We start from the raw sequence: 24,621 nt of genomic DNA on the forward strand, positions 1-24,621 counted from the left end.
AAGTCGACCTTTGGTGCACAGGGCGAAATCAGTAGGCAGGCCGGCTGGGTTGGTGCCAAGTCAGTTGCTGGGTCTTCTGTTCTTGATGTGCGACTCTTCTTGTCCGTCTTCTTTCTTCAGGTCATCAAGATTATCTTGTGCCAGAGGCTCCCCATAATACTGAATTTAGGGGTGTTAGGGTAGTAGCCAATGGGCTATTATCCCTTGGGGTCACTCAACGCCCTATGTGACCATTTCCTGTTGGACGTTGGCATAACCCTGTCCCAAAATTAGTAAGTGTGCCATCACAAAGATAGCTGCTTCTGAAAAATCGAATCCTCCTCAGTTTAGCCCACCTTAGGGGTGGTACTAGCCTGGGGGTGGCACAGCTACCGGACAAGCTAATTTGCCAGCCTGTCCATGTGCAAAGGGTGCTCTGGACACAGGGGGTCGGCTCCCTCTCCTGTAAGGGGAGCCAGATTCGCATTTCAAAGGCAGCATCTCTTGCTGGCCTAGAAAGGCTAATCAGCAGGTCATGCTGAGGGAGGGGGGGTGACATCCTATTCCTGGACAGGCTTTTGATCTGGGTTACCTGAGAGCAAAGGCTCTCATCCTAGGACGTAAGAACAGTGTCTCGTGGCAGGCTGGCAGAAACCAGTCAGGGAGCACACCAGAGGCTGGTATGTTTTCGGGGGCACCTCTAAAGTGTCCTCTGGGTACATATACTGGTAAATCCATCACTGGAATCAGTGTGAGTTTATCAACAAAAGATGTTTGATACCAAACATCCCTATTGTCAGTGAAGCCATCATGTAAGCTGGGGAACTCATTTTCACCAGTGCCCACCACGTTTTAAAATGGCTTCCCTGGTCATTTGTACTGGAAGTGATAGGACTTACCAGCATAGGGGCCTCTCAACTCTTGCAGGTATGCCCTCACATGTAATGTTCAGCACCTTGACTTAGGGCCGTCAGGCCTGCTGTAGGAGTCTCTTACAAATATTACATGCAGTATTAAGGGACCTGGCACACAGGGATGCGTGACATGCTGTGTTTTCACTTTTGTCTGCGCCACAATACGCAGCCTAAAATGTCAGCCTTGCATGTGCTTCGTGAGGGGTCTCTTAGGGTGGCACCATTCGTGCTCTGCCCTTAGGGACCCGATCTAGTACCTCAAGCCCTAGGTACCAGGGGTACCACTTACTAGGGACTTAGAGGGTGCTAAAGGTTTTGCCAATTGAGGGAACGCTTGTACAGTTTTGCAAAAGAGGTCTGGCACTGGGGACCTGGTTAGCAGAAACCAGTGCACTTTCATTCGAAATCACATCAGTTACCAGATAAAAAGTGGGGGTGATCATGTCAAAAAGGGCTACTTTCCTACAGTGGAATTCTAGATTTCGTGTTCATGTCAGGAAATCCACCTTAGGTGTGGAACTAGCTCAATAGAGAACACGCCTCCTGACTAGCTAATTTTCCCGCCTGTCCCGGCACAATTTCCCTATCTGGGTGAAGCATGGGTTGCATATCAAAGGTTGCATAGGCCTTTGAAGCCTCCTGCCTTGATATGCTGATTTCTTAGCCATCCTGTATGGAGGAGGTGACAACATGTCCGGCCGGAGCAGGCGCTGTTTCTGCACACACACAGAGTGTGGGCTCTCACCTGCAAGGGGTCAGAAACCTGTCTATGGTGGCAGGGTAGTCTACATCAGTCATCCAGTACACTAGAGATCGGTAGGTGTTCAGGGGGTACCTCTAAGGTGCCCTCTTAGTGCATGTATTAATAAATCCAACACTGGAATCAGTGTGAGCTTATTAATAAGAGATGTTTGATGCCAAACATCTCTACTTTGAGTGTAACCATCAGGTAGCAGGGGAACTCATAATTATCAGTGTCCAGCATCTGTAACTAAAATGGCTTCTCCGTTCACTTGTAATATCTAAGAATCAACTTCGATATCACAGGGGCATATCTGCTCACGCAGATATGTCCCCACATGTAGTACAGCGCACCCTGCTTTAGGGTTTTAAGGCCTGCTGTAGGGGTGACTTACCTATACTGCATGCAGCGTCTGCAGGCATGACACACAGGAGGTGTGCTATGTTGTGTCTTCACTTTTCTTTGCACCATGGCATGCAGCGTGCAATGGTATTTTGCATGATGGTGCTGAGGGGTCCCTTAGGGTGGCATAATACATGCTGCAGCCTTAGGGACCTTATTTAGTACCCCATACCCAAGTACCCTGGGTACCATTTACTAGGGACTGTCAGGGGGTGCTAAACGCATTGCCAGTTGGGGGGTAAATTGTACAGTTTAGGGAAATTGATCTGGCAATGGGAACGTAGATAGCACGAATCCATTGCACATTCTGTCAAAACTGCATCAAATATCATGGGAAAAGTGGGGGTGACCGTGTCAAAAGGGGGCACGTTCACACAGTAGAGTATATCAGTGCTAAACGATTTAAAGCACTTGTCTGTCATATGTAATGTTTTACCACACATGGAGGTAAATACCTTACCCTGCCTCCAAAGGAATGGCCATGTGCTGCAGTTGGCTAGCTAAAGTGGTTTGGTGGCAGTGCCATGATAGGCAGGGAAAAAAGCTGTATTTTGTGCCTGTGGGCCTAGACATTGATGGCCGGATCCACTACCCCAAATTAAAGATCTGGGTATCTGATGCAGAGGTGGACCATAGCGTTGTTGTGCCAAACCTCTTCCGAAGCCTTGAAAGTGGCAAAAATGCTGTTCAGGGTACTGTTGCATGCGCGCTGAAAGACTAATGGAGAGAGCTGTGGCTCTGCTCTCTTTGAAGAGATCCAGGTCATAGTCTGCCTGCTCTATGAAGAGACAGGTGCCATGAAATGGCTTGTTCATCAGAGAAGCCTGGACTTCATTAGAGAAGCCAGTGGATCTCACAAATGCGCAGCACCAAAGTACCACAATGGCACCAACTGCTCTGGTCAAGCAGTCAGTGGTATCCAACGTAGAGCAGATGAACTATTTAGCTACAATTTGCCATCTTGCATTCCCGGCCTTGAGGTGTAGTAAGGAATTAATTCTGGTTGAACCTATTTATCGACACAAGGACCACTAAGCTTTCAGGAGGAAGAAAGAAAGTCTCCAGGAGCAGGTCTGTGTCGTTTAGCAACTGTCAGTTGACGGATAGGCCCGCGAGCCAATTAATGTGTCTGTAAGAGCCTTGTTAATAGAGAAGTGGTTCTGTGTAAGCCTATCCAGACTTCTGCCAGGACTTTGGTGCAATGAGAGATGGAGGTCCAGAAATTCGGAAGTTCACCTTATAACTATGGCAAAGGAGCAAGTTTTCTCCATGAAGAGGCTGGGGTGGTCAGTTGGGCTCGGGACAGGTGCAGCAGTCTAACGAGTGTCCGGGGAGGTGCCCAAACTACTGGCATCCCGATGGTCCATAAAAAATATTTACCTTATCAAAATAATGATATGCATCGACCCAGTCCTCCCATCCTCAAGTTGGCCAGGAATGGAAACCAGTAGGAATGTATCATGGACACTATAAAGACATAGTCGAATCCGAATGGGGTTGAATCGGCTGCATTTGGGGCTAATTGAGGAGCAACTTCAGTCTAGGTCTTGCTGAATTAGAGTCCAAAAGTACGATTTGTTCCTGTGGCATCAGCGTGCCAGCTGTTAAGTCAGAATGTGTGTCAGAAGCGGGATGGACAATGCAGCAGAGTCAAGAGGCATGGATGCCGTCAAGGGGGATCTGCCAATGGCAATCTTACTACAGGCCTCCTCGTAGGATATTGCACACCTGGCATCCACTCTCAGAAGCTGCCACTTCTCCATAATGGAATGAGAAGGAAAGATGGAAGAGTAATGGATTGGCCCATATGAAAAGTAGATTCTACTTTTAGTAGAAAGATGTATTGTGTGCTGAACAAATATATTCAGGTAGAAATCAGTGAGTGGTGGTTGAAACAAGAAGTCCTGAAGTTCTCGGAGCCTACAGGTACAAGTCATTGCAACCACAAAGACAGTCTTCAGATTGAGAAAATGGACTGGGAAACTGCACCGGCTCAAGGGTGGATGCTTATGAGGAAAGTCAACTCAGGATTCAAATCTCAATGAGGAACAATGACAGAAGTGACAGTAAGCAAATACAGCCAACCTTTGAGAAAACCAGCCACTGGTGGTGACAAACAGAGAAGGCTGGTCAGAAAGGCAAACAAAGTTAGATAGGATAGCCAAATAACATTTTAAAGTAGCCACTGCTAGGAATTGCTGGACAAGAGAATGGCAGTACAGTGGACATGCAATAATGAAAGGAGATAGTGCTAGGACCTTCTAGGAGAACCTCAAAAAAGAAATATGGGTAGTGAGGTTTGATGGATGGAAAAAGATGCCCTGGATGTCCAGGGACACCAGCCAATCCCCAGCGCACTGAAGGTGTTCAGGACATGGCTTCCCAATAGCATCTTTAATTTGTCCTGCCAAAATAATAGGTTCAGGACATGAAGGTTGATAATGGCCTCGTACCTCTGGTTTAATTGGAGAAAAAGTAGTAATTGGAGTAGAATCCTATAAGAAGTTTGCTTTTTATGTAGCATACCAAAACATGGTATACTATATAGAAAGTCTAGACGACCATTATTGGCTAATAGGGCTTAAATAAATAATCCCAAATGCCATCTTTTTATGGTAGTGTGGACGAGCAGTTAAGGCTTATCAGAGGATAGTATTAATGCATTTGTTGAACGCACACAGTCAATAAATGAGAAACACACTCACTGAGAAACTAGAGAGTATTTTTATATTTATTTTAAACACCAAGAACTTTGTTATGGAGTAAGTATTTTTCACTTGATCAGTTTTTTGAGGAAAGTAAAAATGTTCACTCAATGTGTCTTTACGCAGTAATGCTGTCCTATGGAAAATAATGTATAGATTGCATACAGTTATTTGCAAACGGGTCTCAGGAGTCCCCTTTAGGACCTAGGGTGCAAGGGGGCGAAGGTCCAAAGTACCACCATTAGTCCAAAGGTTACCTGATCTGCAGTGTCCGGGTGCAAAGGTGCGGGACGCGTTGGTAGCCTTGCACGCTACATTAAAGGGGAAGTGGGGACCACCTAGAAACAGGCTGCAGAGAGAGGGAACTTGGGGAAAAGTCCAGGAGCTACCAACAGAGCGTTCAGTGAATGGGGGTCCTGGGAGCAGGGGAGCGCCATTGGGTGTCGTGGACTGGGGGAGCTCGGGTTTAGGGCGTTTTGGTCGACAGGTGCTCATGCGTCAAAGGCACCCCCGGGTCTTGGTTGGACATGCAAAGGGAAACAAAACAGGACAGCTGGGCCACTCTCTATGCTGGCCTCTGTGGTGCTGTCGACCCTCATAGGCTGTTTGGGCTTTGCAGTGTGGGTGTCACCAAACTGGAATCAAACAAGCTTTGGTTGCTGCAAGGGTCCGGTACCCTGGGTATTGGTGCAGGGCAGCTCCAGTTGGTCCTGGCATCTTCTCACTAGGTGGGGAGCTGGATCTGACCTCCAGGAGCATGGTGACCTCTTCTTGGGCAGCTGCTGCACTGGTGATCTCGATGAATAGCAGAACATTGAACCAAACGCTGTGGTCGGTGGCTGCAGGTAAGTGGCTCCTCCACTTCAAGGGAGATGCTGACGGCTTGGCGAAGTGCTGGAGGGCCTCGCAGATTTTTGGATTCTGCATAGCTGCAGGACGAGTTGGGGTGTTGCACTTGTAGATACAGGTAGGCCAGCAGAGTTTGGCGCCAAAGTACACCAGCAGTCCACAGTTTTTGCTTCTTCGGCTCTTCTTTGTCCTCTTCTTTCTTCAGTCAGTCGACTGAGTTTCTAGTGTCAGGGGAACACCTAAATACTGAATTTAGGGGCATTAAGGGGAGGGATGGGTAGCAGTCAATTAGCTACTTACCCTTGGGGTTACTACACCTCCTATATGACCACTTCCTGTGGGGACTGGGAGTAACCCTGTCCCAGAATTCCTATTTCCACCAAAATCAAAATAGTGGAACCCTTCTTTTGTGTAGCACATCAGGCAGCCCGCCTTAGGGGTTGGACTGGCCTGGTAGTGCATGACGCCTCCTAGCATAGCTAATTTCCCACCTGTCATTGTGCCAAATGGACCTCAGGGCAGGGGAAGGCAACTCTCAAGTATAGGTGAAGCTGGGATTAGATATGAAAGGCGGCAGGGGCTTTGAAGTCCCTGGTCTTGGTATGTAGATTCACTAGCCATCCTGCTGGAGCAGGTGTAAATATCTTCCTCTGGAGCAGGCATTGTTCCTGTCCTCAGAGAGCGCAGGCTCTCACCTGCAAGGGGTCAGAAACATTTATTTATTTAAAGTTTTATATAGCGCTGGCTAGACCCGGAGGTATCAGAGCGCTTTACATGAGCATCAGATCATAGTTACAGGTTACATCGTTACAAAGATTACACAGTTCTTAGAGCATGGCAACATAGTTACTTGTAAGGTTGAAATAAACAATAAGCACAAATACGTAAGGGGAAACAGCAGGCAAGGTGAGAGATTCAGGGGAGGGGGGGTTGGAGCAGGGGAAGTATACAGGTAATGAAGGCGGAAAAGAGGAGGGGAGGGTGAGAGACACAGCATGGGAAGAGGAGGGGAAGGGTGACGGGGACACAAACCGGTAGACGAGTAAAGGCAACGTCTAAAGTCCAGTAAGCTGTGATCCCTGGGGTTGTGGTATCACTTCCCTATTTCTGTTGCGAGAGGCTCCCTTTACGCAGTGGACTCTCTCAGAGGGGTCTCTGAGACTCCAAGGCCTACACACTGGATCCTTCCCCAAAAAGGGGAGAGAGAGTGCTTTGGCAAGGGGTGCCATACCATACCTCAAGTGTGAGTGGCTCCCTTGGCGCAGTGGACTCATTCAGCGGGTTCGCTGAGACTCCAGAGTATAAATATTGGATCTTTCCCCAACAAGGGGAGGAGGAGTGCTTAGTCAAAGGGCAGAGGGGTAGGCTGAGTAGCAGGCAGGGGGAGAGATTCAGGGGAGAGAGGATAGTAGCTAGGGAAGAGACAATAAGGAGAGACGAAAATAAGTCTGCCTAAAGACCGACTGGGTAGGTGACGACCAAGGAGGGAATCCACGGCCCATCTCCCATATAGCTAAACCAAGTAGCTCCATCGGGCATCAGACAAAATAGTTCAGTCTCAATACATTGAGAGAGGAGGGAAGGAGAGACGTAAATAGAGGGAGAGTGCGGTAGGAGACGACAGGAGAGACGAAAGGAAGTGCAACAATGTGGTTCAACAATATACCAGAAAAAGATCAACAAGTAAACAATATATCAAACAATCAGCAATACATTAGGGGAGGAGAGAAAGGAGAAAGGGGTAGGGGAGGAGGGAAAGTGAGGATAAGGGAAGAGAAAAACCGTAGAGACGAAAGGAAGTCTGTCTAAAGACCGACTGGGTAGGTGACGACCAAGGAGGGAATCCACGGCCCATCTCCCCTATAGCTAAACCAGGTAGCTCCATCGGGCATCAGACAAAATAGTTCAGTCTCAATACATTGAGAGAGGAGGGAAGGAGAGACATAAATAGAGGGAGGATGCGAGAGGAGAAGACAGGGGAGACGCAAGGAAGCGCAGCAATGTGGTTCAACAATATACCATAAAAAGAACAAGAAAACATTAAATCAAACAGTCGGCAATACATTAGGGGAGGAAGTCTGTCTAAAGACCGACTGGGTAGGTAACATGTCTGTGGTGGGAGGCTACACAATACCAGTCAGTCAGCACACTAAGAGGCTGGTTGGTTTTCAGGGGGCACCTCTAAGGTTGTTCTCCGGGTGTATGTTTTAATAAATCCACTGCTGGCATCAATATGGATTTCTTAAGACAAGGTGTTTGATACCAAACACAATGTGCTTCAGTGAAGCCACTGTGTAGCTGGGAAACCCGTAATGACGAGTGCCCAGTATATGTACTTAAGATGGCTTCTCTGTTCACTTGTATTATCTAGCAATGAAAATAGACAGCACAGGGGCATATATGCTCATGCACATATGTCCTCACATGCAATATAATGCTCCTTGCCTTAGGGCTATAAGTCTGCTGCAGGGGTGACTTGCACATATTGCATGAAGTGTCTGAGGGCATGGTACATAGGGAGTGTGCCATGTCGTGTTTTCTCTTTTGTCTGCACCATTTCACGCACCCTGCATTGGCAGTTGACATGAGTTTGGAAGTGGGTTCCTTAGGGTGGCACGATACATGCTGCAGCCCTTAGGGACCCTCTTTAGTACCCATGCTCTAGGTACCAGGGGAACCATTTACTAGGGACTTAACTTACAGGGGTGTTAAAGTTCTTGTCAATAGGATAGCAACTGCACAGTTACTTTGTTTTAGGGAAACAGTACTGGCACAGAGGACCTGATTAGCAGGAACTCAGTGTACTTCAGTCAAAATTTCATCAAATAGAAGGGAAAAAGTAGGGATGACATTGTCAAAGGAGGGGCACTTTCTTACAAATCCTGTGCTCCTTTCTCCCTCAGGTACCACCTATATTGTAACTCTGTTCAGCAGTTATAGAGCCTCCACCTACAGGGTGGGCTGTCCAGAGGGTATGACAAGTCCAGAGCCTACTGTGGAAGGCATTTTAGAGTTGGGGCATAAAGTGACAGCTGTACCCAAGGATCGAACAATGGTGTCTAAGGAATTCAGGCACACTTCAGGATCTGTTTGGAAGCATTCAAACCATCATTTACCAAATATGAAATCCCTTCTAGGCTGATTTTGTATACAAAAATGTAAATGATTGATTCAGCTTTATTTATCGATAAGAGCTCATAAAACCTTTTAGGGACTTTTATAACTTAACCTTTCTAATGCAAACAGGGTATATAATTATTCTATGGTAGGCACATTCGTTCGTAAGGTGGTATTGAGTATCAATAATATATATGGTCAGAATGTCAGTGCCGGTATTGTAGATTTTAGTTTCTTTTAATTAATTAAATATATTTAATACCTGAGGAATGTTAGTCGATATTTTTCAATGAGTGATTTATAGCAATTGATGGATAAAGAATAGGCCAGAACTGCAATGCTCTCTATTACATTTTATGTCCTTGAAATGCCCTGAGGTGGCCTTGCAATCCTGAGACAAGCCTAAAATCTGTCAACATTTCCATGAGGCAGCAAAACCAAAAAAACGTAAAGAATGACATTTCTTTTTTGATGGGAACTACCTAATTTCAGACAGATACTGAAGTCCATTTGCAAATGTGTTTTTCTATCCTCAATATCTTAATGAGCTCTGGTATGAAGCTGCCATATGAAAATGCATACTTAAGGACTGTGGATTGGTACTCGAAACAACAGACTAAGAAAAAAATGATTGATGAATGTTTTTTACATATTGTTGGACTTGGCCCTTCTGGCAGGTTCACCCCTGATTTTTTTGCTTTTTAATTGTGACATGGTGTTGGTGATTTTTGGCTTATGCGCACTTTACCACTGTGTCCCAGGATAAAGTGCGTGCGTGTGGTAAGATTGGCCTGCCCTCCCATAGGAATGCATGGGGAGTGTATGTGTCCATGTTAGTTCCTGATGCGTGGGGAGCGCAAGCTCGAGTTTGGTATGTGCGGACTTGTGCGATTAAATGCTGCACGATGATGTGTGCGGCATGAATGTGACTAGTGTGGAAGTGCCACTTCTAGTAGTTGGCATATCTGTGTAATTAAGGTGAAATGACTGGCTGGCGTGTGATTGGCTGGAGCTGGCTGGTGTGCCAGGCTCCAGGAGTCAGGATGGGTCTGCCCCAGTGGTGAATGGGAGATCTGCATGTTGATGGTCGGGGAGGAGTGCACCTGGGACCTGCATAGGGCTGGGCTTTCCCCACACAATGCTGGCTCCGCGCCCTGTGGTGCGTCTAATGTCCCTAGCCTGGCCAGTGAATGGAAAGGGTGGCTGAGCACAACAAAGTGCTCCAAAAACATCACCCTGAGACAAAGGGATTTACTGTATAAAAAGGGGCTGTGACCCCATGTAAACGATCTCTTGTTCCTGACCTGAAGAGGGGGGCCTGCTGCTGCTGGGTACCAGGAGGATACCGCCACTAGGGACTGCCTCCCTGCCTGGAGAGCTCTGTGAGCTTGACCCTGGGCCCAGCCTTGCCCCCCCTGCCTACCTTCCTACAGGACTTCGCCTGGACTTGTGGCTGGGTTTCCCCCCAGCGCCTAGGAGCGCTTTATTTTCCCTCCAGAGCCTGGGAGCACTTTATTTTCTCTTCAAGCGCCTGGGAGCGCTTGATTGGCCCTTTTTGTATTTAAGGGAGCAGGTGCCCACCCTGCATTTCCTCGCTTATTTTGTCAAGTTATTAGGTCCCCTGGCAGGTGCCCACCTAGCCAGGGACCTTGCCGCTATTCTTTTTATTTCCTTAAACGGGAGCCTACCCCATATTTACCCCTCAAAATCACCGCCACGGCCCAGAGATTGCTTAGGAGGCGCTGTGCCCGCCTCCCTACCAAGGGCCGCGCTGCCATTGGCGGCCCTGTTGGAAGTCAGGTAATCCGCCTGGGACAACGTGGGCGGGGCCTGCAGGGAGACAGGAAGTCCCGCGGTCGCCCCGGTAGCCGAGCAGAGTCTAGACCGACCGAACCGGGGACCGGAACAGCAGCCAGGACGCCCGAGACAGGAGCCCGGTAAGGAGATGGCCTCTGGGTGGGTTTGTCTTGTCCCTTGAGCGGCCCCCCCACTGGATAGTGGGCCGCTCCCACGAAGCTCCAGGTGGCATTGTGGTCCGAGGTAGAATTGGGGCACATTGCCGGTGCCCGCCCCCCTCCTGCGGCGCCTATCTTTATCTCGGGGCAGTATTGATCTTTAAAGGCCACCGTGGGGGCCCGGGCAGATTCCTTGGGCGGCCCCACTTCATAGCGGGCCGCTTTGACGAACGGGGGCATCTATCTCGTGCCTGAGAGAGGCACAGTTTCTTCCGAGCCCCGACGCTCCAACAAAGGCGGTCTTTTGTCTATCTCGAGCCTGTCGAGGCTCCAACCACGGGGGCAGGTTGTACTTTCAAGCCCGAGAGGCTCCTGGGCATTTTTTGGTAATTCGAGTCCCCCAAGAGGGGCTCCAACGATTAAGGGGCATTTTTGGAGGTAGAGCGGCCCGGGCTGACAGCGGGCCGCTCCCCCCAGTGGTGGCATATTTGTTCAGAGCCACGAGGCTCCAAGAAGGGCATTGTTTTTTCGAGTCCCCAGTGCGGGACTCCCACATGATTGGGGGCATTCTATTGCTGAGCGCCCACGAGGCTCCCCACCTCCCATGTTGTTTTGTGCCCCCCTTGCCTACCTGAAAAGCCCAGAGGAGTTCTACAGCTGCCCAGCACTTAGTGGGTAGCTGCTTCGTTTAGGCTTGCCCCTGTGCGCAGTTCTTCTTTGGCTGCCTGCACAGCTTGCCCTGACAATTTGGACATAGGGCGTTTCAGCCCCTGAGAGGCCAGTTGGCCTGGGGACAGTTCTGTTGTTGTGCCCTTGCGAGGGGTACATGTTTTTATGCCCAATGTGACCTTTGCGCAATTGGTGATTTACCTGCCTAATGTGATTTCTGCATCATGTGTAATGTTTTATACCTCTGAATGTATGTGATGCTTAGGAGGTTGTTTTTCCTAATATAGGTCCTACTAGTGAGTTCATGATTCCCTGCGTGATACATGCCTAAGGCGGTTAGGTTTGCCTACGTGGTACTTACCTATTACCAGTGGTTACTGGTTGTGTGCTACATTTGCTATTTTGTGCTATAGTTCTTATATGTTCTATGTTCTAAGCGCTATTCCTACAAGTATTCTATTCCTACAAAGTGCTAATTCTACCAAGTGCTAGTTCTAAAAGTGTTTATTCCTGACAGTGGTCCCTGTAGCCCTGTCCTGTATATATAATCCCCTGTAAATTCTGCCCGTGCCTATGGCACATTGTAAAGTGTGTATTTATTATCTAATGTGTTTGGTATAATACAAAGGCTATTTTTATATATAACCTTGTGTGGAGTTTCTTTTGTGGTGGGCCTTGGGTGTTGTTGCTGGGTGCGCGTGCAAACGCTTACATCTTGCCTCCGAGATAAGCCTGACTGCTTGTGCCAAGCAACCAAGGGAGTGAGCAGAGGTTATCTTGTCGGGTGGCTTCCTTGCCCTGACGTAGAATGGTGGTTTCTGCCTGACTTTGGCGCAAGCCTTAGCCAACCAGAAATCCCATTTCTAACATTGTTGGTCATCGGTGGGAAAAGGACTTGCGTTTGCACTGTACCGCAGTGGCAACTGGCTGTACCACAAAACTCTGCATTTTAGATAATCACATTCCGGGGATTATTGTTTTTGAAAGTTCCATTATTTCTTCTCCTAAAGGTGTCCTTTGTGAATTGTGTACTCCTGTTTTAGCTCAGACACCTAGGTTTCCTGTGTTAAACTTTTCGCAAGAACGTCCGCCAAAATGGAGCCTGCTTTTGATGTCTGTGTTCTGTTTAGATACAGTATGTTGGAGTTGGTAAGCTTCTGTGAAGAGAGAGACATAGAGGTGGTTGAGTCAGACACCCCGCCCGAACTTAGGAACAGCCGGATCCTATGGCAAATGGGTCAATGGGATCTTGAGCACAGTGAGGAGGGAGAGGATGGCAGTGCAGGGATGCCAGCAGATAGAGACGACCCCATAGATAGGGAGTCCCTTGCTGGGTCCAGTGTAGGAGGCAGCACCTCATCCCTTTGCCTGTCCCCAAAGGAGAAAAGGAAGTTAGCCTTAGAGGAGAAAATGGCATTATGGGCTCATGAGTTGAGTCTTAAGACGTTGGCCCTTGAGCAACAAAAGCTACAGACTGAGAGGGTCTTAGCGCAGGAGAGGATAGAGGAGGCTGAGAGGGCCTTCACCAGAAAGAGATTAGCTCTGGAGGGTAGACTATCCCCTGCGCGCAGTTTTAATTTTCTGGACTCCCCAGGGTGGGTTGAGTCCAGTGGTGGCAGCTATATAGAGCCCAGTGCAACACGTGCCATTCCTAGTTCCCAGAGCATGGTACCTGTTTCCCAAGAAGAGGAGTCTAGGTTGAAATTCAGGGGCAGTAGGAAATTGTCTCACCAGTCTTGGAATTTGTGAAGGAATGTGATGATGCACTGGTCAATTGGGTAAAGCTTGACCCGGAACAGGATTTTGGTGAACTGCTCAATATGATTCTCCAGGAGCAAATGCTCAGTCGTTGTTGGCCGGAGTTGCGCCAGCACCTGTTGAGGTGTGAAGCCATGGATCCTTGGGAGCTTTCAGGTGAAGCAGACCGCTGGGAAAAGGCCATAGGTTCTGCAGTCATTGGTGAGTGATTCCTAAAGTAGTGGTTCAGGTATCTTCCAGCCCAGCGTGGTGGAAGAGGTTCAGAGTAGCCCAGCTGCGTTCCAGTATAGCGAGGGGGGTGTAGAGGCTTATTACCTGTCTCAGTTGAGCAGGAGGGAGTGGGTGGCTGAGAGTCCCCAGATGCCCGAAGCGCTGACTCAGAACCTGGGTGGTTTCTTTAGGGAACACCAGGTTGGGGACCTAGGCTGTCCTGTTAGTCCATTTGAGGAAGATCACCTAGTGTCTAGGGAACCTGGAACATCTGTAAATAGAGTTCCAGGGGTTCCAGTGTCCGGCAGTGCTACTCCAGTTGGGAGGGCACAGGAGTCCGAAGCGAGGAGTGATTGGGGGATGAGTTCCCCAGTGGAAGAACCAGTGGGCCAGGGACTACCCAGTTGGGCTAAGTTCCCGTGTAGTGACCATGGTGACACCACTTCTGCTCTGGGGGATCTTCACGCACTGTCTCTTCGCGCACTTTCAGATGGACAGGGGACGGGAGATCTGCGCTAGACAGACAGTCACACGACATACGAGTCATTTGTTAGCCTCAGGGGGGTGGTGTGTAAGTCCCCAGAAGTCCTGGAGTGCCAGGCAAGTATTCCGCCAAAGGTTCTAGACCAGAGGTTGGAAGGCCAGGTTCAGGATCCGCCTGACCTGAAGGGTAGGACGTCTGTAACCAGCGTCTTGGCCAGTTCATCTTCCAGTGGTACCACTCCAGTTGGGAGGGTGCAGAACTCTGGAAATGGGTGCAGAGGGTGGGAGAGCCCGCCTCTGACCCTGGTGCAACCTGAGGGGTTAAACCCTAGGTTGGGAGAATGTCGTTCTAAGGGTACCCCTCGCAGGAGGAGGAGGAACCCTAGACGGAGAGGTAGGGTGAGGAGAGCCTCCCCTGAGACTCCTGGTCCGCCTGAGGATGTAGACCCTAGGCTGGAGAACCAGTGGCAGTCTAGCCCTGTCTTACAGACAGGAAGAGTGGAGCATGGCTACTATGTACCAGGGGTTACTACCCCCGTTCTGTGAACAGGCAGGGACCAGTGGCAACTGGGTGGCCTAGGGCCTGGTCCTGGCCGCGGACAGCTTGGGAGTACCAGTGGGGTAGCCCAGTTGTTCCGGACAGTGTTTTTAGAAGGAACCCCATGGGTTCACCGTGGCGTAGAACACGAGGGTGTCCCTGCAGGTGCGGGTCCATGTTCTATCGCCCAAAGCAAGGAAGCCCATCATGGTGGTGATTGGTCTACCCTGCGTTTTGGCTGGAAGGAGGTTGTGTTGGACTTGGCCCTTCTGGCAGGTTCACCCCTGAACTTTTTGCTTTTTAATTGTGACATGGCGTTAGTGATTTTTGGCTTATGCGCACTTTACCACTGTGTCCCCGGGTAAAGTGTGTGCCTGTGGTGAGGTTGGCCTGCCCTCCCATAGGAATGCATGGGGAATGTATGTGTCCATGTTAGTTCCTGATGCGCGGGGAGTGCAAGCTAGCTCAATTTAGGTATGTGTGGACTTGTGTGATTAAATGCTGCGCGATGATGTGTGCAGCATGAATGTGACTAGTGTGGAAGTGTCACTTCTAGAAGTTGCCATATCTGTGTATATAAGGTGAAATGACTGGCTGGCGTGTGATTGGCTGGAGCTGGCTGGTGTGCCAGGCTCCAGGAGTCAGGATGGGTCTGCCCCAGTGGTGAATGGGAGATCTGCATGTTGATGGCCGGGGAGGAGTGCACCTGGGACCTGAATAGAGCTGGGCTTTCCCCACACAATGCTGGCTCCGCCCCCTGTGGTGCGTCTAATGTCCCTAGCCTGGCCAGTGAATGGAAAGGGTGGCTGAGCACAACAAAGTGCTCCAAAACCAGCTGCTACTGGTTTTTCACCCACCCTGCACCCTGAGACAAAGGGATTTACTGTATAAAAAGGGGCTGTGACCCCATGTAAAAGTTCTCTTGTTCCTGACCTGAAGAGGGGGGCCTGCTGCTGCTGGGCACCAAGAGGATACCGCCACTAGGGACTGCCTCCCTGCCTGGAGGGCCCTGCGAGCTGGACCCTGGGCCCAGCCTTGCCCCCCTGCCTACCTTCCTACAGGACTTTGCCTGGACTTGTGGCTGTGTTTCCCCCCAGCGCCTGGGAGCGCTTTATTTTCCCTCCAGCGCCTGGGAGCGCTTGATTGGCCCTTTTTGTATTTAAGGGAGCAGGTGCCCACCCTGCATTTCCCCGCTTATTTTGTCAAGTTAGTAAGTGCCCTGGCAGGTGCCCACCCCGCCAGGGACCTTGCCACTATTCTTTTTATTTCCTTAAACGGAAGCATACCCCATTGTAGCGGGAATTCCGTTCACCTACAGAACTGTGCATAGAGACCTGGAACCTCGGTGAATTAGGATGGCCCAAAACTCACCTCAGTACCCAAAATCCCCTTACCGAGCTAGCTACAGTGTCTCATTGGTCATAACAAACTCCCAATGCTTAGACAGACCAGAACATGAACTTAGATTACCTCAGGTATCGTGGAACACATGAACACTCTTTCGTTTATAATCATTGCAAACCAGAACGTGGAGTAAATGAGGACACGTGCATATTTGAAATATTTATTTACTATTGCAAGGTTCTCAAACACAGTATCTTGTACAATACTAGCAAACATATTATAAGCAACAAAGTTATCAGCATAGTTTTTAGTCCATAAAAGGCGAATGGTGACGGCATACTAAGATGCTGAAATGAATAGGAATTAACAATACCTAATTCTCACCCTCCCTATTTAGCATAGTATTTTATATTTATGAAGGTCTCATTTGGGTTTTAGCAGGGCGGGCCCATACCTCAAAATCTCAGTGGCAGAGGATCACATCATCTTCCATCAGCTCTCTGCATGCGAACACCATCAAGTGTGTTACGTGTGTGTTCAGCACAACAATATAAAACCTGCCTAGAGCCAGATTTTGGCAGCAGCGTGTGCGTTATGTCTATGGAGGTGCGAAGATCAGACCTCACAACAACATCGTGTCGAGTTATCCTTGCAGCCTTCAGCACTCACTGTGCAGACAGTGTACCGAGCAAAACTGATATCAGAGCAATAACATATTATTTCTCAAGTAAATCACGAAGCTCTTCTGGGTTGAAAGCTAAAACAACAATTATGTGTTGTGTGCAAAATGAGGCAGAAAGGTAAAATGGCGTTTAAACATTTAATAAGCTCATGCTAACTTAACACAGTCTATAGAAAAGAATTAGCTATATGACACCATATTTACCACTCAAAATTACCGCCGCGGCCCAGAGATCACTTAGGAGGCGCTGTACCCGCCTCCCTATCAAGGGCCGCGCTGCCATTGGCGGCCCTCAGTCGGAAGTCAGGCAATCCGCCTGGGACAACGTGGGCGGGGCCTGCAGGGAGACAGGAAGCTCCGCAGTCGCCCCGGAAGACGAGCAGAGCCTAGACCGACCGAACCGGGGACCGGAACAGCAGCCAGGACGCCCGAGACAGGAGCCCGGTAAGGAGAGGGCCGCTGGGTGGGTCTGTCTTGTCCCTTGAGCGGCCCCCCACTGAATAGCGGGCCGCTCCCACTAAGCTCCCAGTGGCATTGTGGTCCGAGGGGGCGTCGGGGCACATTGCCTGTGCCCGCCCCCCCTTCTGCGGCGGCTATCTTCATCTGGGTGAAGTATTGATCTTTAAAGGCCCCGTGGGGGCCAGGGAAGATTCCTTGAGCGGCCCCACTTGATAGCGGGCCGCTTCAACGAACGGGGGCATCTGTCTCGTGCCTGAGAGATTGGTATAGAAGGGGGGTTCTACCCGAGATATCCACATGGGACCTGGGTGCTAAGTAGTATATGAAAGAAGGGTCCCAGTAGAAATTGATACATTTGCTTGAATTTATTTACAAGAATTAATTAAAACAGGCAATGTCAATTAATCACAGTGCATGAGCTATCTCATTTAGTAAATAAAAGTGCCCCAGAAAGGGAAGGGAAGTGGGATAGCGTGATGCTGTGAAGGAGGGATAGTGAGGGAATAGAGTTGGTGACAAATCATATATTGCAAAATTATTTCAAAATGCAATAAAGTTTCGTGGCTTCAGGTTTCTGAGCCGAAACATATGGGGATTATCATATATCCCAAAGCAATTAAATTGTTTCTGTTGACAATGAGGTATTCAAAATCATAGGGGAAAGCCAACAGAACAAATTATGAAAGTAGCCGGCTACTTTCATAATTTGTTCTGTTGGCTTTCCCCTATGATTTTGAATACCTCATTGTCAACAGAAACAATTTAATTGCTTTGGGATATATGATAATCCCCATATGTTTCGGCTCAGAAACCTGAAGCCACGAAACTTTATTGCATTTTGAAATAATTTTGCAATATATGATTTGTCACCAACTCTATTCCCTCACTATCCCTCCTTCACAGCATCACGCTATCCCACTTCCCTTCCCTTTCTGGGGCACTTTTATTTACTAAATGAGATAGCTCATGCACTGTGATTAATTGACATTGCCTGTTTTAATTAATTCTTGTAAATAAATTCAAGCAAATGTATCAATTTCTACTGGGACCCTTCTTTCATATACTATCGTGCCTGAGAGAGGCACAGTTTCTTTCGAGCCCCGAGGCTCCAACAAAGGGGGTCTTTTGTCTATCTCGAGCCTGTCGAGGCTCCAACGACGGGGGCAGGTTGTACTTTTAAGCCCGAGAGGCTCCTGAGCATTTTTTGGTAAATCGAGTCCCCCAAGAGGGGCTCCAATGATTAAGGGGCATTTTTGGAGGTAGAGTGACCCCGGCTGACAGCGGGCCGCTACCCCCAGTGATGGCATATTTGTTCAGAGCCACGAGGCTCCAAGAGGGGCATTGTTTTCTCGAGTCCCCAGTGCGGGACTCCCACGTGATTGGGGGCATTCTATTGCTGAGTGCCCACGGGGCTCCCCACCTCCCATGTTGTTTTGGGCCCCCCTTGCCTACCTAAAAAGACCAGAGTTCTACAGCTGCCCAGCACTCATTGGGCAGCTGCTTCGTTTAGGCTTGCCCCCGTGCGCAGTTCTTCTTTGGCTGCCTGCACAGCCTGCCCTGACAATATGGACATAGGGCGTTACAGCCCCTGAGAGGCCAGTTGGCCTGGGGGACAGTTCTGTTGTTGTGCCCTTGCGAGGGGTACATGTTTTTATGCCCAATGTGACCTTTGCGCAATTGGTGATTTACCTGCCTAATGTGATTTCTGCATTATGTGTAATGTTTTATACCTCTGAATGTATGTGATGCTTAGGAGGTTGTTTTTCCTAATATAGGTCCTACTAGTGAGTTCATAATTCCAAGCGTGATACATGCCTAAGGTGGTTAGGGTTGCGTAGGTGGTACTTACCTATTACCAGTGGTTACTGGTTGTGTGCTACATTTGCTATTTTGTGCTATAGTTCTTATATGTTCTATGTTCTAAGCGCTATTCCGTCAAGTATTCTATTCCTACAAAGTGCTAATTCTACCAAGTGCTAGTTCTAAAAGTGTTTATTCCTGACATTGGTCCCTGTGGCCCTGTCCTGTATATATAATCCCCCGTAAATTCTGCCTGTGCCTATGGCACATTGTAAAGTATGTATTTATTATCTAATGTGTTTGGTATAATACAAAGGCTATTTTTATATATAACCTTGTGTGGAGTTTCTTTTGTGGTGGGCCTTGGGCGTTGTTACTGGGTGCGCACATAAACGCTTTACACCTTGCCTCCGAGATAAGCCTGCCTGCTCGTGCCAAGCTACCAAGGGGGTGAGCAGGGATTATCTTGGCGGGAGACTTCCTTGCCCTGACGTAGAATGGTGGTTTCTGCCCGACTTTGGCGCAAGCCTTAGCCAACCTGAAATCCCATTTCTAACACATATGAATATAACAACTAATTGATAAAGGTGCAACTGAAATATTAACTCCTGCATCTTATAGCATTATACATATTTATGCTAATGCATTCAAACAAACAATCACAGTTACTGTGCATAGAGGAAGTAATCTTGGGTGTCTGCAAATAAGCAACAGCAGATCATTATGGATGCAATACTGATGTGTCCCTATAGAAGAATTGTTTTGTTTGTTGGTTTAAATTAACCAATATTTCACAGGTCTCAGGGAGTCACAAACACTATAACTTGTGTTTGTCCAAGTAGCATGACATGCAAAAGAAAACTATTATGCATGAATATTAACACTTTTCTTACTTTGTACTCTACTTACCAAGAAGATGCTGGCACTCTGGGCCTCTGCACTGAACGCTGGGTTGATGCTGCAGAGCAGGTGCATCTGTGTCAAGAGCTGAACGTGCTACAAAACAAGAATTTGGGTTCAGGATTTACAAAAAATGAACTTTTCTTGCATGCACATGGTATCAATTAGCTGCACATCTTGAATTGGTCATAGACCAGGTTGTCAAGAACAAACCAAAACAAATCAGGTACAGTTTGCGCAATGAATCAGTAACACAAATCTAGGGAGTTGCTCCTTTACAAGTCATGGTACTAAAATGCGTTGTTTCAAAGTAGATGGAAGCTTCACTCAAGCAAGCGGCAAGACAGATACCCTCTACCAAATCAATGTTATTAAGGTATCCCATCCAACCGCATATAAACAGTGGGTATCCCATCCAACCGCATATAAACAGTGAACAATGTAACTCTTCTTCTCTACAACACTCCTGCTCATTAATAAAGTTCTTTACTTCTCTCACCCTGAAATGTTATAAACGCAAACTTATCAGGCTGAAAAGTAAAGGATTGAAGAATAATTCCACTTTATATGCAAACGACAATGCAGAGGTCCACATATCTTGAGAACAAGGTACTTGCCTTAGGCAACGTTCATTCTGATTAATATGACAGCTCCTATAGATTCCTTAAGAGATCCAAATTCCCAATTGAGGCATAAGATAGGGATTTTATTTAATTTATTTACATTTTATTGGTATATTCAGACAAGAGCATCTGAAATACAAATATCTTCAATCTTATCTCCTTCTCTAACCCATGTCAGACCCTGTTCAAGGGTCCACAGGGCAGATTGGGGCTACTGGGCAACAACGGTGGTGGCAGAAGTAATTCACCAATGGTGTCCTGAGTCTATCATATTATGGCTCAGCAAACTGGATCAACTACACTTATCCTTAGGGCAGTGAGAACGAGGAGCCAAAGGCTTCTCAGCGTGGTGGTATAGGGGACAGGAGCTCAGAAATCAACAATCAACCAAAAGACACAAATGTTCAGCCTGGTGCTCACCTAATGTAAAAATAAAGTATTTTAATTTCACAGTAGAACTGAATACTCCATAATACTATAGAAACCACATACATGATTTTAATTAAGTTGCGTCAACAGTGAGGCACTACATCTTTTCTTCAGGTATTCTACCACTCGTGGAAAGCACTCACATTCTATAAACACCTTACCAGCTCAGACGAGGAACAGCCACAGCAACAGATAGCTTAATTACTATCACAAGTAATTGTGCAACTTCAGTTCAATGTTTCTTTTACACCTTTTGGCAAAAGGCCTTAATGTATGAAGCAGACTTGTCTAAGCACAATTAGTCTCTGCTTCCCGTGCAGGCTAAACCCTGAGTTTTACCTCCTGTCTTTTGTAGCAGTCTGGGCTTTGCTGCAGAAGCAGAGCACGCTCCAGCCCTCAACAGAGTGGCTCCTCTCTTAAACGGTGCAGGCTGACAGCCTTGCTTAGAACAATGTCTGCAGGGACAATAGGTAAAACAGGCCTAAGTATCAATTTCGTCCATCAGCGGTGGCAGTTTTCCTGGCCGGTTAGACGGGTGTTCCGGTGTCACAGCTGCAGCCTCAAGGCCAATCTAGGGTTCTTGCTTGGGCAGTAGCGAGGACTTATCTTGCAGCATCAGCAGCACCAAACTCTCAGCCAGCAGAAGAATTTCCTACAAGACATGAGTGTTTTCTTTGAGTCTTCTTGCAGCTTTAACTAAACCTGTCCATAGCCGTCCCCCAGGAGGCGAGTGTAGAAGACCAAGCCAAAGGTCCTCGCAGAACGGGGAGGAAGGGTGGGCCGTGAAGGAATCTGCAGCTAGAATCGTCTGTGGGACTTCCCAACAATGCCTGGAGAAGGTGGTCTACTTGCATTGCGGTCTAGGCAACTCTGCTTTTTCTGGGAGCTCCTCGTGTTGGGAATATGCTCGGCCTCTCACCTCATGAAGGACCAAGCACGCTCCTTGCATATCAGCAGGCATGCAGGCTTCTAGGGAGATCCTCAGTTCCTCTTGCAGATAGTGCAGAATTCAGCTGATGTCTGCTGACCTTTGGGAGACTGGCTGCCAGGCAGACACCAGCCCTGAAAGCACAGTAACTCCTCAAGTACGTTGTGGAGCAGACCCCTGGTGGAGAAGAACTTGGGACAGAAATAAAGTGCGATGGTTTGGATCCCACTTACATACGCATATTCAAGACTGGCAATATGGAGCTACCGTGTTTGTCTTTGGGACCAGTTTGGTTCATTTTCAAATGTCATTTCCAAGTGCCTTATCAGATACAGCCTTTCTGCAAAGTGATGGCTTTTATACCAGGCAGCAATTGGGCTGGTTCATGCAAGGGTATCTAAAACAGGTGAACAACTTGTGAGTTCTCTGTGTCAGGTTGTCATGAGCTTCTTTTAAGCAGAAATCAAAGACAAACAAAAGAGGACAGATCCTGCCTAGAAACGTCCTCACCTGAACAACAGAAACTGCAGCTCCCAGCCTAAATAACCAGAAGGTTCATGCCTCACAATCAGTTCACTGACTTTCTTTCCAAAATTTAAGTCTGACTCACAGCTTGTAGAATTTCATCCAATTTTTCTTCTTCCTGTTCTTCATCTACCAGCAACAGGAACAACCGTTTTAATATGCAACACCTTTCAGGCCCCAGACAATGTTTAAGCAAAGCTGACTTTCTTTTTCACAGTTAGCATACCCCCCTAATTTCTTCAATATGAGCTTTAAACTGTTCCTTCCACTGTCCCCATTCTAACTCAGGTTCCCTTAGTGAAAAAGAATTGGAAGCATAAACTCCTTCCAATGAACTCTGCATAGAAATGATTCAGACAGAACAGTAAATGCAGAGCAATATGCGGCACGTACTAATTTAATGTTGATGGTATGGTTTAAGCAGAGATGCACTTAATGTACAAGTTACTTACCTTCAGTAACGATGCATCTGGTAGAGACGATTCTAGCCGCAGATTACTTAACAAAGAATTATCCCCAGGCGTGAGACTGGATCCGGAAACTTTTTGCTCAGCATCCCTGCGTGCCGAGGGGACAGCATCATGTGACTCCGCCCAGGCGACGTCCGCGTACGTGACGTCAGCGAGGTCACATAAATCCCACACCGGCGCGCCTATGTCAGTTTTCTTCAGAGAACTTTTCCGCACCACAACGCGGAGCCATCAGACAAAACTGTGGGGGTATGGGACGAGTATGCGAAAGAGCAGAAAAATTGGGAAAAGGAAAATGTGACGGACAACACCATAAGGTGTAGTGACAACACTGCAGCACCCAAAGGCAGGGAAAAAGGGAAAGATCAGAGCAGTCACCATGCCAGTTGGTAGACAGCCTCCCCCTTGGAGATGAGGAACACATGCAAAACGGCATGACAACATGGAGCAGGAATACAACCCTAACCAATAATAATGAAGGGGAACCAGTTCCAAGATAAGTGGGAACGACAAACCCCCAAGGCAATGCCAGCCCAGAGTGCGACAACCCCCAACAAACAAGGGTCACAAGCACGGACAGAGGAAGGCAGAGGGGCCATAACTCTAGCAACAAAAAGGGAAGAAGGAGGGGAGGGAGAGAGTGAAGGCAAGCCCCAATCCTGAGGCAACCAGAGCAGAGGGGCACAGGAGTACCTCTAAACCTATCCTCCAAAGAAAAGCAGAGTTTGAAAATGTGCCACCTTAGGAAACTTCAACAGCACTAGCAGGATACGAACCCTAGTCCTGTGGGATCCTCTGCCACCAGAATCCAAGATTTACCATTGAGCTATAGCTCCTGGCCCATAGAGGAGGAAAGGAACAAGAAACAAGACAAAACATCCTGCCAAAAAGAACAAAGGGATACACTCACAGAAGACATAGCCGTCCCCCAGGAGGCGAGTGTAGAAGACCAAGCCAAAGGTCCCCGCAGAACGGGGAGGAAGGGTGGGCCGTGAAGGAATCTGCGGCTAGAATCGTCTCTACCAGATACATTGTTACTGAAGGTAAGTAACTTGGACATCTGATAGAGACTACTAGCCGCAGATTCCTTAATGTAGAATAGATACCCTAGCAATACCCATGGGGAAGGAGGGTCTGCGAGAGGAACCCACCAGCCTGGACATAACAGCAGGTCCCACCGGGGACTAGTCCAAGACAGGGCGAGGAGCCCCGTTCCCCAAGGCAAAGGGAACCCCTAAAATTCGAACACCGCCGACCCAAAGGGGAGTGTGGGAAGAAGAAAGAAGAGGAAGCCCGTACACACTCAACAGAGGAAACAAGGGCAAGGGGAGGCTGAAGCACCCCCGTCCACACAAGGCAACAGAACCTCTATCCAAGGCCAAGGAAGAGGAAGAAGATCAACCTAGAGGCTCCAAGGAGACGAGGGAAAGAAGGCAAGCCCCCCCCCCTCGCAACCCCCCACCAGGAACACACCCCGCGAAGAGGGCAGCTGCGCCCATCGCAGCCAGAAGTCAAGAGACCAGACAGAATGGCGCCGACAGCAATAAAGCAGCCGGAAGCAGAGAGAGTAGCTCAGGGCACCCAGGAAAGCCGGACAGGCTGCGCCTGAAAGAGGGAACAACACCAAATCTATCCCAGCCCGCAGGACAGAGAACATGAAGGTGAAGAAGGGCCCGGACACACCTCAGAGAAGGGCCCGCACACACGACCCAAAAGAGGTAGAACCAGAGGCACAAAGCCAGAACGCAGATAGCAGGCAGACCAGGCGACCACGCAGCGACCACGCAGCGACCCCGGAGAAGGACACCCCGGGGCAGCACCAAGGAATACCAAACCAGCAATAAGGGAATTGCACCTGCAACGTACATAAACACCATGAAGAGCAAAGGCCCTAAGGAGACCACAACTCCCCAGCATAGAACAAGCTATATAACAGCTACCACTACCCCTCATAGGGTATGTTAAGTCCCAAAACATGGGAACCCTCTTAGGAATAAACTTCCGCAGCAGAAGACAACAGAAAGAGGCACGAGTAAAAATCCAAGCGGAAAGCTTGTTAGCAGCCAAAGAGAAAAAACGCAGAAGGCCGAATCTCAGGGCCAACCTGGTGTAGGTAACCTAGAACAAAAACACACACAGT

At 48.3% G+C, this 24,621-nt stretch overlaps 1 protein-coding gene across 2 annotated transcripts in view; it reads right to left on the reverse strand.

The window, feature by feature from the left end:
• Nucleotides 1–24,621, reverse strand: part of GON4L (gon-4 like) — a 421,863-nt gene that overhangs the window by 146,245 nt on the left and 250,997 nt on the right. For both annotated transcript variants that reach the window (XM_086947415.1, XM_086947414.1), the window contains exon 17: nucleotides 19,516–19,602. In XM_086947415.1, coding sequence (XP_086803541.1) covers nucleotides 19,516–19,602 — 87 coding nt within the window. The remainder of the gene's footprint in view (nucleotides 1–19,515; nucleotides 19,603–24,621) is intronic.

This window comes from Lissotriton vulgaris, chromosome 12, assembly GCF_964263255.1.
Source record: "Lissotriton vulgaris chromosome 12, aLisVul1.2, whole genome shotgun sequence".
Taxonomy (NCBI): Eukaryota; Metazoa; Chordata; class Amphibia; order Caudata; family Salamandridae; genus Lissotriton; species Lissotriton vulgaris.